Source organism: Trifolium pratense, linkage group LG6 (genome assembly GCF_020283565.1).
Source record: "Trifolium pratense cultivar HEN17-A07 linkage group LG6, ARS_RC_1.1, whole genome shotgun sequence".
NCBI classification, from domain to species: Eukaryota; Viridiplantae; Streptophyta; class Magnoliopsida; order Fabales; family Fabaceae; genus Trifolium; species Trifolium pratense.
The window spans coordinates 36,169,711-36,184,018 of NC_060064.1; the positions used below are offsets into that span (position 1 = coordinate 36,169,711).

General features: G+C 30.6%; 1 protein-coding gene across 5 annotated transcripts; it reads left to right on the forward strand.

Annotated features, from left to right (window-relative positions):
- Positions 1-7,265: 7,265 nt before the first annotated feature.
- Positions 7,266-10,897, forward strand: LOC123889893. Of its 5 annotated transcripts, none has more exons than XR_006802669.1 (7): positions 7,266-7,759; positions 8,313-8,402; positions 8,996-9,048; positions 9,175-9,222; positions 9,755-9,899; positions 10,409-10,558; positions 10,746-10,897. XR_006802669.1 is itself a non-coding variant. In XM_045939400.1 (7 exons), the coding sequence occupies exons 2-6, from the start codon at positions 8,353-8,355 to the stop codon at positions 10,424-10,426; spliced, it is 375 nt and encodes a 124-aa protein (XP_045795356.1). In that variant the 5' UTR covers positions 7,266-7,759; positions 8,313-8,352; the 3' UTR covers positions 10,427-10,558; positions 10,746-10,897. The 5 variants fall into 5 exon arrangements, 2 of the variants coding, with proteins under 2 accessions (XP_045795356.1, XP_045795357.1); XM_045939400.1 differs by having other exon boundaries at positions 8,985-9,048; positions 9,175-9,272; XM_045939401.1 differs by having other exon boundaries at positions 8,985-9,048; positions 9,175-9,272; positions 10,418-10,558.
- The last annotated feature ends 3,411 nt before the right edge of the window (positions 10,898-14,308 follow it).

The window sequence follows — 14,308 nt, forward strand, 5'->3', positions numbered from 1 at the left end:
TTGAAGAATCAATGGGTCCACATATGTGTAATTCATTCTTTTTGTTGACTATGTTCAATTAACTTTCTTGCCATGATCTTATAGTTTCTGCTTAAACTTACCCCTCCAATTATCCTCTATATTTAGAAGCAAATTTGATTTTTTTTGGTGCATTGAAAAATGGATGTACTGTATTTAGTTTATAATAGGTCATATATATTTATTTTTCAATGTACAAAAAAAATTAAATTTGCTTATAAATGTGACTGGAAAAAGTAAAAAACTTGTACAATGTTCAATTATAAAACCATTTAAACTCAAAGTCATTTGATTCTCTTTCTTCCATGTATACTTTAGCAACTCAGTATTAGACGCAAAAGCTCCAAATTGCTGCTTCAAGGTAACGCGCGTTTAGACACCAAATTCACGTTTCACGGAATCAATTTTGCAAATATTCAAATAGCAAAAAAAAAAATCGAATCATGTTTTGAGTAACAGACTCACATATGAGGATGGAAACGCTGAACCAAACAAGCACTTAATAATAGGGCAAAAAAAATGAGATTTTTTTTCTTGCTATGATACAACTCAATATTTGAGTTTTACAAAAAATTTATTATGAAAAAACGCAAAAGGTTAGTTTTCCTAAACTGATTTATGTTTAGATAATCTAAAAATTTGAGTTTGTGGATACTTAATTGAATATGTTAAAAAATATTTAAAACTAAAAGAAAAAATGATAATAGTTTGTGGGGTATAGGGTTGATTTTTACAATGTGACTTCTCCAAATCAAACCAAGTTTCTTTCTAGTACGAGGATATATACTACTTAGTTCTTGCAAGCCAACCTTAAAAAAATAAACTTATTGAGAAAAGACCCAAAACCTAGCACTAGACGGACCTGTGGATAGTCAGAACAAGAGTTGTATAACTTGTATATGGAAAACAGCAGTGTTATTTATTCCTCCACCATCTCTAAAATTTTGTAGTTTTATTTTAAAATACCAATTTTACTTGGTTGGTTGTTGAAAGCTATGAATGCAAAGTTAAACTGCACCTCTAATCTTCAACATAGACTTTTCCCAATTTGATAATGAGAAAGTTGCATTGAGTTTGAAAGGTAACCACCATAATTATATCTTATGCACTGTAAAAAATATAGTTTGAGTTTAAGAACAAAGTAAAAATTGAATCAATAAAAGATAGCCTCATTCTAAATCATCAGAATAAACCAAATAGTTGTATATCAAACAAAAAATAGAAACCCCTTTACTCTCCTTTTTATTCTAACTAACAAAAAATAAACAATAACATTATTAAATCCACCAAGATAGACAGACTCATTAATTAAATACTTATCTATATTACACTTAATTGAAATTTCTACTATATTATACTATATATGTGCTGGTTCACACTTCATGTGATTACTTTTTCCTCTTCTTTTTCTACTATATTATACTATATATTGCAAATTTTAGTATTATCAGTAGATGTGAATTTGTTGACTCATTAATCTACTATTATTTTATTTCTCTCACTCTATTCAAAACTCTTGCCTATCGACGAGTCTTCAGTTTCTATATGTTAATTAGCTAGTATCCCCCCAAATACCATCTAGTAAGCCTATAAACTTTATTATAGTATATCCCCAAATACCACCATTTAGTCATCAGTAGAGAAAAAGATATTCAACCACCATCTCATTAAATGAAACAACACCTATTTGCAAGTTGCAACCATGTAATAAAACAAAGTTACTTACAATAGAGCATAACAAAAACTGAAAAACCCACTAATGATATTAACTAATGTTATTGTGAAAAAATTATAAACCAAAGAAGTGAATATATATATGGTTAATGTAAAACTTGAATTTCCCCTTAGCATAAATCACCATTCACCACTTGATCTCTAGCCATCATTTTATTTTATTTTGTATTAATTAAGACTATATATATATATATATATATAAATGGTTGGAATTTGTAACACGTTTTTCAGCTATACCATATATAATTACTTAACTTCATTTTTCTTCACGATAAGGTGAATATATTTATTTAATTCACTTTGTCATTTTGTTCAAAAAATAAAATTCACTTTGTCATTTACATTTTTACCCCCTTTCTTTTTTTCCCAATTATATCATAAAAGAAATTTTACTTTCTCAAAAATACTCTAATTTGAAAGTGACAGGAAAGAGTAATAAACTTGTACAATGTTCAATTATAATAAAACCATTTAAACTCAAAGTCATTTCTCTTTCTTCCATGCATATATAATTTAACAACTCAATATTTGATAAAGTAATTAATATATTCTAGATAGTAAAATTTTTTATTATGAAAAAACACAAAAGGTGAGTTTTTCTAAAATGATTTATGTTTCGATAATCTAAAAATTTGAGTTTGTGGGTACATAATTGAATATGTTAAAATATTTAAAACTAAAAGAAAAAACGCGTCACACGTTGAAAATTATCTATATAAAGACCTTACAATATTAGTCTGCTTACACTAATTTAGAGAAACAACACATGCATACAATGAAGTCTGTAATGGCTCTTCTAGTTGCTCTAATTTGTCTGCTTACACTACCTCCTACCCCAGTTTCAGTTTCACCTCCTCCTCCTCCACCACATCACGTGTCACCTAAACCCTACTACCACTCTCCACCACCACCACCACCACCTGCAGCTGAAGTAGGTGGGGAAAAGACCACCACCATCATAGATTGTTCCCGCTGGTACCAGGAATGTTTCATCTTTGGCAACCTCGTATCCTGTTCCCTTTTCTATCAATTGTGTCCACATACCTCCTCTCAAGGTCATGCTCCAAATCCTACCCCATGATGATCGATACTAGTGAAATATATATATATATATATATATATATATATATATATATATATATAGATAAATAAATAAATATATTGTGTGCGGGCATTTATATTTGCCATGATAATGGCAAATACTTATTTATATATATATATATATATATATATATATATATATATATATATATATATATATATATATTGTGTGTATGAATACTGTAACAATACCATATCGTTGTTATACGATGATATGGTTTCAAATTAATAAATAAATAATTTTCCTTTTACCTCTATTTTGTTCTTCTGTATTTATATTTTTGTATTTGAATGAAAAATATCCACAACTAATTTTGAGTCTAATTCAAAATCAACTGGTCAAAGATTCAAATCATGACCCAATCAAGAACCGTTAACAAACTATTCAGCGAGGATGAACCTCATACCTATAATTAACATGGTAATAAAAAAAAAAATTGGATGGACAATTGAAAAAATATTTATTGAAATTTTCATTTTTAAATTAAATTAGTTTCCTTCATGCATTCTCTCACTTTCTGATTTCCGGAAAAGAACCGACTTAAGTGTTCAATTGTCCTTCACAAAATTGCAATTGAACGTTTTTTTAACATGCATGTATAGAACAAACATAAATTGTATACTAATTCATTCATCGGTTTCTGTTTGGTTTTGTAGAAAAAAAGTGAGAGAAAAAAAAAATTACTGAATTATAAATGGAGCTGCTCTGACTTTTTAGAGGCCATGCTCAATTATAAAAAATGGACCTTAATAAAAAAATCATCTTTCAAGTTATAAATAACATTAAAAAAGTCATTCTTATAATAACTTAACAAATTGATACTGCATAAAAAAAACTTAACAAATTGATCAACTAAGTCTTCATTTTATTCATCATTTATTACTAAAAATGGGCGGGTTGTAAATTTAGTTCTTTCCATATTACTCACCAATGTAGTGGCACAATGATATGAAGTCTATAGAATAGTGGTTCAATGATAGTTTGGATTTATTAGTAATAGAGGGTTGGGGGAGAATAATGAAAAAGAAGGTTCAAATCAAACTAGATTTCAACATATTACATTTGATCAATGTGTCAAACTACTCTCTTGTGGGATGATGATTTCAGCATTCCTTTCTGATGCTATCACTATTTCAAATTTTGGTTTTGTCTCAGATTCAATGAAGTCTAGGCCTCCACCTTTGAGTAATAAAAATTCATTAGCACAATCAATAGAAGTCTAGTTAGGCCAAAAGTAAGTGATTAATAGTTCAGTATTTGGTTCATGCGAGAAAATATCAAGATTTCAAGAGTTCAATATTTTTTGTGCGCTACATGTTTCCCGGAAGTTATTAGTTAGTCACCATTCAACGAAGGATGAACCTAAATTGATATGATATGCGTACACGCTTGAGAATGTATATCGAAAAAGTTTTCTATATTTAATTTTTTTTTACGCAATCTCATATTTAATTTGAAAAGCCATAGGTATATAAATGTAGTCATTTGAAAAGTATATAAAGATGAGACGGGACAGTTTATACATTGGTTTAGAGCAGGAACCTGGAGCATCAAGTGGTACATCAGACTATAGCATCAAGTATATAATATGTTGTTTTTAAATTTCAACTTTGAGGTAAAGTTTATAAAGAAGAGGAAGCTATTAGAGTTGTATTTCCAAATTCAAAACACCGTCACTGTCATGTCATTTACATAAAAAATTCATAACAAACAACTAATGCCTTCCCTTACAAGTTTTGGTTATGACCAAGTTAAATAATAGAGCTTAATTCTAAAACCGTTGAGATGCATAAACTAATTTCAACTCAGGCAAAAAAAAAACTATTAGTTCAAAGATTCATAATCATTACAGGATTATTTCAACTTTATCACGCTACAAGTTTTTGTTTGAAATTTTATCCAAACTAACTATAAAAAATCTATCTTACCTTCCATGGTCGATCTAAGATTTATAGCAGACAAGAAATTCGCGTTTTCCCATCTCAGTTTCGACAAGGTTGAAGATGAAGAACAGAATTTTGTTTCCTAATTGAACCCAATTTCTTACTCATGAAACATGAACAAGTGACAGAAATTGGAGGTGTGTATCGTTTCTGATTTTTGTCAATGAAAAAAATTGGGGGTTTTGGCTTCTGGTTATTGGAGAATTGGAACTGGGAAAGAAGGGGTAATTGTGAAGGGAAAAATGATGGTCATGTCATGGTCGATGATGGGGAAGACGATAGTAGGATTCATGAAGGACTTGGGTTTGGGAAAATCGCGTGGGGGAGTTGAGAAACAGAGCAGATGTATTGTTTGAACAGAGATGAGATTGTGCCATTTTTCGAATCAATTGAAGAACAAAAACCCTAATTGCAGATTCTTGAACCTAATGGTCATATATGTTTGGGATTTTAATTTAAAGAGGAAAAGTAGTGTTTTGAAGGAATTCAAATGATTTGCATTTTTTTTTTTGTTGTATATAATGTTGGCAATGAGGATCGAAGCCATGATCTCATGTATACTATCTAAGCCTTTCACCACTAGACCAAAATTAATGGCTTCAAATTCATCGTTTGAATAACAATTTAAATAATTTGTGAAATTTAGTATTTTGAAAATGATTTGTTCATTCCAAAAGTGAGGAATTTTAAAATTAAGGAAATTTACGATTCTCTTTTTTTTTTTCTAATTTGATTTAAATATAATATATTAATATTTGAAAATCAAATATAAATCCTAAAATCGACATTAAACCCGACAAGAACCCAAAAATCAGTAGAATAATCTAAAATTGACCTGAAACACTAAAATTGACCCTAAACCCAACTTGAACCTTAAAATCAGCCGAAAAACCTCAAATTGACCGAAAATACAAAAAATCGGCCGAAAAGCCAAAAAATCGCGCGAAAAACCTAAAACAAACATCCAAATGACGTTAATTTGGCAATCTTAGAGTATATCCATGCCCGTGAAAACCTCAAAATACCCTAAGATTGATTTTTGAGATTGAATAACCTTTTTTAATTAGAGATCAACGATTTCATTAGAGCATCGCAATACAAAATTCTTGGTTTATTTATACTGCTCTAAATTTTCTTTTTAGCAATAATTATTATGCTTTGTTTGTGATCGAATTTGAAAGCAGAGAGATGGGAGAGTTTTGATAAACAAATTCTCTCCTCCCCCAAATATTACTCTAATCCCATTCTTTCAAAATCCTCTTCAAACTCACTAAATTGCATTTTCCATAAGGAATATGTTGTTGCTAAAATAATATACTCCCTCCGTCCCAAATTATAAAGAACTCACTGTAATATACTACATTTATAGAAAATGCAGTAAAACTCAACTAAATTTAATCACCATTTTGAACAAAATAAAGAGCTATATAAGAACAATAAATAAATAAATAAATATATTAAAAAAATTGAGATAATGTTATTATTTATTTATTCGATAATATGTAGTTTCAATATATCAACCATAATTTACACCGCTATTATAATCCCATGTCGAGCATGCAGTGACATTGAAAGTAGGTGCTTGTTTACCGTTGGAAACTAAAGGAATTTTCACATTTGGACAATACACTTTTGTAAGTAAGTCCAAATTTAATTTATAACTTCCCAATTGTGTCTCCTTATTATACTCAACAAGTTGTTGAGGATCAAGATTCATCACATTAACCCCTTCAAGCACTATAGGTGGAAGAGTAAATGTATTTTTCCGACCTATAGCAAAAGGTTCCATTTTCACCCAAGCTATAGTATTACCTTTATATGAAAAAATCGCATTCAAATTCTCCTTATAATATGCTACTTTTTTGAAGAAGTTTCTTGCTGAAACGGTGACCTTAATATTATAATATAAGGTGTTGTTATTTATGAGGTTGAATTGTGTGATCGAGGCTTCAACTATGTTGAACTTAGTCGGAGGAGGGTTAAAGCTTGGGATATTTGCCCGAAGAGACACAAAAATGATGACAATGAGCAAGAAGAGAATTAGACAAATCCATCCTCCTAGTGTATGTTCCTCATGGTTTGTTTTGGTAGAACTTTCTTCTTTTGATGGTAGGGGGGAGTAGTAGGTCATCTTGATGATGATTTGTATTAACCTGATGATTAATTCGTAATCCAAGGTCTAGTTGTACCTACAAAATATTTTCTCAAATTTATCATTCATTTAAAGATTTTACTTTTTACAATATATAACGTTAACAAACATAACATATACACGACAAAAACATACATACAATGTTCTAATTTGAACCTAAATAAAAGTGTTCAACCTAAAAATATCCTTTAATTTGAACCTTACATAAGTGTTGAACCTTATGTCTTTTACACTAGTACAAATATGACATATTAGACATCATGTTTACATCTGACGAGCATATGTCAGATGTAAAACGCTATATGGAGTAGTATTTTCATCTGGCTTCAATGTCCACAGATGTGAAAAATAAATAGACAAGACTTTTTACATCTGGCTTCAATGTACCAGAAGCATAACTAAACGCGGTGGCAATCTTGTAATTATGGAAACAATATATAAGTCAATTAAGAGTAAAAAAAATAAATAAAAAAAAGACATATTCGTTCAACTCAGAGTGAACCCGCTGCTCTCACGATGAACCCTAAACTATCTAACGCTAAATTCAACTTCTCTCTCACTCGATTCAATCGTTCATCACGATCTCAAATTCCCTCTCATCTCTCACAATTGAACTCGTCCTCTCTCTCTCTCACTCGAAATTGAACCATCTCTCACGATGAAACCCTAAGATTCTCAGGCGAAATTGAACAATCTCTCACTCGAACCTGGCCTCTCTCTCTCTCACACTCGTTCTCTCGAACTCCTCATCTCAGATTCGCCAAAACTTCATCGCCTTCTTCAGGTTCTCAAGATTCGTTCAAGCTTCAGGTTCAACATTCACTAAACTTGTGTTTTTTGACATGATTAGTGTTTGAGTTAATTTGATTTTGGATTAAAATTTGAATGAGAAGTTATTTTGTAGTTTGTGCTAATTAGGATTTTGATTTTGTAGTTTGACCTAATTAGGATTTTGTTGTTTTAGGTTATTTAATGGACTTGTTGATATTTTTCTATTTTCTTAGTTGTTTTGATTTTGGAGTTGAAATTGTGGTTGTGTTGTTTTAGCATGCTTAGTGTTTGAGTTAATTTGATTTTGGATTAATGAGTTTTAGGTTTTATAATCCTTTCATTCTTATTCAGATGAAATTGATGATGGATTCTATTATGAAATTTTCACAAATTACACTCAACAACTTGTTTATGTTTTTAATTTTTATTTCATTTAAAGTTTGTGATTTTTTCCAGGTTCATGTTTATAATGTACCAATTTACTTGTTCAAATGTCAATTTTAAGTTTGTAATTTTTATCTTCCATTATCATGTAGTCCATTTGTTACAACTATTTACATTTACTTGTTAAAATTTTATTATTCTATAACAGGACTCCATGGTATGGGTGGAAGCTTTGTTACCATTCGAAAATGGGGACCTTCTCAGCACCATTCACCAGGTTGGAATGGTTGAGAAAGCTGTAAGTAAATACCCCTGTCCATCTATCAATTGCTACCTGTTGATCATAGTCTGGCATATTATACATTGTTTAGTATATTGTGCTTTCCTCCTCGTTATGTTTTTAATTTTTATTTCATTTAAAGCTAAGTTTGTGATTTTCTATTATGTACCATTTAAAGTTTGCCATCAGGCCTATGAGTACTTTGCATACTTAGCTTGTTTATTCAATGCATAAGTTGTTTTGATCAATTTATGTTTGAATTATTGTTTTGTTTTATCATATAGCATTATAGTAAGTGAAGATGATGTTCATTCCATCTGTGTCAAGGCATAATATTATCCATGTCTGCATGTAGTTGAAGTTATGCAGTTTGCTAGAGTAATCTTATTATCGATCTTGTGTTGGGTGGTTTGTTCTTCAATACACTATATGCAGGCTATTTTCTCTTTTCATTCTTTAGCTTCGAAGAATAATGCAATTTTGGGTTTCATTGTTTTTCACTCTGTGATCAATTTTGCAGAACAAAGATTGGCCTTTTGGATTTCTTGTTTTTCTTCTATTGACTATTTTTTATTTTGATTGTTGATGATCATCATGGAGAATTATTCAAGAAGTGGTGGTGTTCATGATTTTACTATGGCTTCAAGAAAAGCTGAAGAAACAAGTAAGTTTTAAATTTTCATTTTACTCCCAATTCATTCTTTTTTTTTATTATAATGTTACAATGTTAATTTGAATTTCTAAACCCTGAATGATATGATGATCATGTGGATTTGTGGGTCTCGTGCAGGTTGATGACACCCTCGACTTATACAACGAACTTCAGTTGCAACATCAGGTGGTAGCTACAAAGACTAAGACGCTTCATGATGCATGTGATAGACTGATGTGGTTTTGCTATCTATCCTCTTAATCTCAGTTGTCTTTTTCTTGTTTTTCTTTTGTTTTGTCTGGAATGATTGTGAAAGTTACTATGGCATGTGGGTAATGGTTGCCCTTTGAATGTACTCTCTTGTTACTTTAATAATTGGCCAAATTATGTATATGTAGAACTAGTAAATTAAATTAGAAAACTGGTTACTGCATTTCCGTTTATGCATAGTTGCAAATATGAGTATAATAGAGTTACATGTAGGAGTTTTGAATATAGAGAATCAAAATCCATCTACTCTCTCTTACTCGAAATTATAATAAATGCACGGAGTGCAATTGAATTCAACTACAAAGAATCTTGATACCATGCCCATGTCGCGTAAAGGAATGACACATTGAAATCAAACTAGCTCATACATATCTCTTATTTATTCATTCATCATTTGAACTCACTCACCATGTTTTTTTGCTTAATTTACTCAGTTGCTTCATTGCAGAGTTGTTTTAGCACCCTTGACAAGAAATAGATCCTACGGCAAAGTTCCTCAATCTCATGCTATCCTCTATTACTCTCAGAGAGCAGCTTGTTCTAATGGCGGTCTTCTCATAACCGAAGCTACCGGTGTCTCTGATACTGCAAGGGTGAGTAAATAATACTATTTGGTAGTATTGTAGTATCACCCAGTTTTCTCATAAGTGGGTACAACTCACTCATAGCAATAAATCTCAACCAAATGTTCTTTCTCATACTTAGTCAATTTAGAATTACACGAGGTTCCTATTGCCTATGTTGTACGATCACCCAATAGTTCACTAACTGAGGAAGATATTAAAAAGTTCATTGCTAATCAGGTAAGATAATGGACAAGCTTGGTCTCTGACCATTAATGAAATTATGAGATCTTCAACCGAAGATATAATGAGATTTATATTTTTAATATTATATGAATGTAGAATTTAAGTGATTTAAAGTGATGATGCCTGAATGTAGAATTTAAGTGGTTCAAAGTATAAATGATTCAAAGTGATGATCTTGAAGCCAGATCTTTTTAGCATAAGGTCTTTTTAGCATAACACTAGTCTTGTTTGCATCTAAAATGTGCACTTTTTGTTCATTCTTTTCATAGTATAAACTAATTCTGCACTTGTAGATCTTGAAGGCATGTTAAATATGAAGATTCAAGATTTGGAGATTGTAGAGGAACGTAGAATCAAAAGAGCGGACAAACATGGAATTGTTAAATATGAAGATTTGAAGATTGTTATTTCATCCGAAAACGTTGTTGTTCAAGTCACTTGATGTATGCATTCTTACTTTTTCTACTAGTGTCCTTTTTCCATTCTTACTTGCATTTTGTTCGATTTTAGATTATGTGGTATGATACTACCTGAATGTATTTTAATTTATATATACGAATTAGTTGATCATGTATACGTAATGGATTTTAGTCATGTATATATAAGTAAATATATATTTACATATTGTAGGTGTTCGATGATCCGACATCATTAACAGAGGAGGAGCTCTATGAATTGCGAAACAGTTGGGCAACTTGTTTTCTTGACCTATATAATCCTTAGGTAGATTATGATGTTGCCGATGAGGCTTAGGAGCTAGCTAGGTTAATTTGTGTGATGTTACAATGAATTCATATTAATTATGATGTTTTGAATTGTAATGACATTTGATATTTTGCTTGAATGTTGAATTGTATGACATTTGGTATTTTGGATGAATGTTGAATTTTAATGACATTTGATTATATTATGTAAGGGTATTTTGGTTGAATGTTGAATTGTAATGCTATTTTGGTTTTTTTTAATTACAAAATAGGATTTAAAATATAAAAAAAAAACGCAGGATTTTGAAAAAAAAAAATTAAATAGTTACTATTTCACATCTGGTGACTTGGTCAGATGTAAAAGGTCCAATTTAATTAAAAAAAAAAATGGTCAGCTAAAACATGAGAACAGAGGTAAAAGGGGATACTTTTACATCTGGCGAATGTCAGATGTAAAAAGCGTAAACTTACTACTTCTTGTACGTCTACCTCTGACTAGGGTCAGATGTAAAATGGGGTTTTGGCCAGATGTAAAAAGTGTTTTCTGTACTAGTGTTATACCCAACTAAACTAATGAACAAGCCATGGTATTCAATATTTCAATAGATAATTTAAATAAATTTAAAAAACGAGAAAAACTGGTAAAACCCACAAGAATTAGAACAATATAGAAAATTTGTTTTATCTTAGAGATTGTTAAGTTGTGATGGATTGTACTTCTGATATTTTGTTAGAAAAATATCATATAGAAATTGATCAATCTTTCTAGAATGGATCCTCTAAATTTTTTCTATATATATATATATATATATATATATATTGTTTAGGTTAGATTATGTTGCTTCGGATGATTCTGTTTATTTCGTTTTGTTAGGTATATTGAGCTAGAATTGCATTGGGTCAAGCTTGTTGAAGCCCATTAAGTGTGAGTCCATTGTAATGTGTATAAAATACTCTATGGTGGTGTGAATAATAGATGAGGATTCCTTTTGCTTTTACAATTGGTATCTAGAGCCCATAATCATGGACCCGACCCGAACGACCGAAGACAATTTCGTAACCGTTTTTTCTTTCCGTTACAGGTGGTTGCAACCACCGTAACTGTCATCTTCTTCGCACGTTCAGCTTGATCTTTATTGTTTTCTTCTCCGATTCACCACCATTGTTTCTTTGCATTGATCAACAATGGCAGAGAGTTCTGATTTCAAGCTCTCCATTCCAAGATTCGACGTATTTTATGACCACTGGGCTATGATGATGGAGATTCGACGTATTTTGAGATTAAGATCTAACCATTTTAATATGAAGTGTAAAGCCACGACGTACACAGCTATATGAAAAGTATGCTATAATTAGAAATTTAGTAAAGTCCTATATTTACAAGCATTGTATTTTTCATCTAGAATAGAAAAATAGTGTTTTTCATTTTTTCAAGAATTTGAAGTTTCAAACCACAAATCAAATTATCTCATCTAAACTATACATAAAGTTTCAAACATAAAAAAGTATCAATCAAATTGTACTTGAAAGTTGAAACTAAACACTTCTATTTACAAGCATTGGGTGACATTAAAAGGAGGTGCTATTTCACCCTTTGAAATCAAAGGAACTATCAAATCACTACAATGCAAACTTGGTGATGTAGTTTCAAGTTCTAAGGACAAATTGTAAAACCCCAATCGCGTCTCAGTTTTATACTCAACAACTTGTTCAGGCTCGAGTTTAATCACACTATGCCCTTCAAACTTTACAGGCTCAAGCGAAATGGTATTCATATTGCCGAGGACAAAGGGATCGACGGTCGCCCAACCAAATTCTTGTTTTTTATAGGAAGAAATTGCGGTGGTCATTTTATAAAATTCTTTGTGATTGTTGTTGTTGGGGTTTCTTACCGTAATGTTGACCTTAAATTTATAATATAAAGTGTTGTTGCTTGTGAGGTTGAATTGTGTAATTGAAGCACCGGTTATGTTGAACTCGATCGGTGATAAGTCATTAGTATCAATTTTCGGGATAACTATGCAGAGTAAAATCACCACGATAATTCCAACTATGAAGATTGTGAGTTGGCAATACATCTTAATGTTGATTTGTGATAACTTGAAGAATTAGTTTGCTGGGAAAAGTTTAGGTGATTGATGAGTTATGGAATTACCTGTATACATAGAAATAACAATGTCATTAATCAGTGTCAATTAAATTCTATCTTTGATCCAATCATAATTTAAATTTGAGTTAAATAGTGTTTATGCTTTTAGTGTTAGGAAATTTCAGTTTACTACTCCTTGTAGTATATGATTTTCCTTCGATTGCCCTACGTAATGTCAAAATTTTGTCCTTTTAGCTCATTGAATATCCTGGTTTAAAATTCCGTCATTTTTTTCCCATGTAATGTTAGTAAATTTTGACTTACCTTCATTACTAAGCATGTTACGTCATCGTTTATGCAGAATCTTAAGCCGTCATATTCAATTAGGGGCTATAAACTAAAATTCACTAACATTGCAGGGAGAAAATATTATTTTTCCCTTTAAATTTTAAATTGATCCTATTTGAAAATACATTCTAGATAGGAAAAATGACTGATTCTCTCACATTCAAACGAGTAAATTATCTAGTAGAGAAAATTAATTACCATCCTAATGACCTTTCAAGATTTTTTTAATGGCAAATAAGAAGAAATTGTTCACAAGGTTATTTTTAAGTTTAGAGGATTAACATGAGAGGAAAATAGTAAATCATGAAATTGAAATGCATTAGTTTAATTTTTTTCAATAAGAAATGAATCAGTTACTTACATGACAAATTTCACCCCATTTGCAGCTAGATTGTTAGGTTCTTTACCAAAACCTTCCTATTTCAGAAAGTTCAACAAACACAAAAATAACAATGACACAGAACCTATGCATGATGAACACCAAATTATATATTGTTATGACTAATTAGAATTACATAAATTCAAGATTGTATAAACAATGACAAAGAAATAGAAAAATACAAGACACAAGACAGATGATTCAGCACAGTAAAAAAGTAGTTACTATTTACTCCTAAATCAAAATTTGTTGGTAAAAACAATGATTTTACTTGGTCACATAACATGTGTTGTGTCCATATATTTTCACAAGCATGTGTTGGTGTGTACATGTGTCGTTTAAACAATGGCATTGACTCGTCAATTTGAAATTAACATATTATTATTACGCAATAAAAATAGTGAAGACCCTATTAATTCGTTAACTAGTTTTTCGTTTGACAAAAGTTAATTAATTAGTTACCCAGTATTTATTTCAAAGATAATTTCGATCATGACACTTTTGCATCAGTAGATTTTTTCTTAACAAGAAAAAATGGAGCATATATTAAAACTGATAGAGTGGTCTATCACAACACACAAAAGATTTAGAAGAGACTAAAGTATCTATTTGGTTCTGCTGTGGATAGAATTGATTTTGATAGAATTGAGTTTAGCAGAATTGATTTACGTTT

Coding starts and splice junctions, on each gene's coding strand:
- LOC123889893 (XM_045939400.1), top strand. CDS start 8,353: ATGGGGACCTTCTCAGCACCATTCACCAGGTTGGAATGGTTGAGAAAG. Junction 9,049..9,174: donor AAGAAAAGCTGAAGAAACAA/GTAAGTTTTAAA, acceptor GGTCTCGTGCAG/GTTGATGACACCCTCGACTT. Junction 9,273..9,754: donor GATGCATGTGATAGACTGAT/GTGGTTTTGCTA, acceptor GCTTCATTGCAG/AGTTGTTTTAGCACCCTTGA.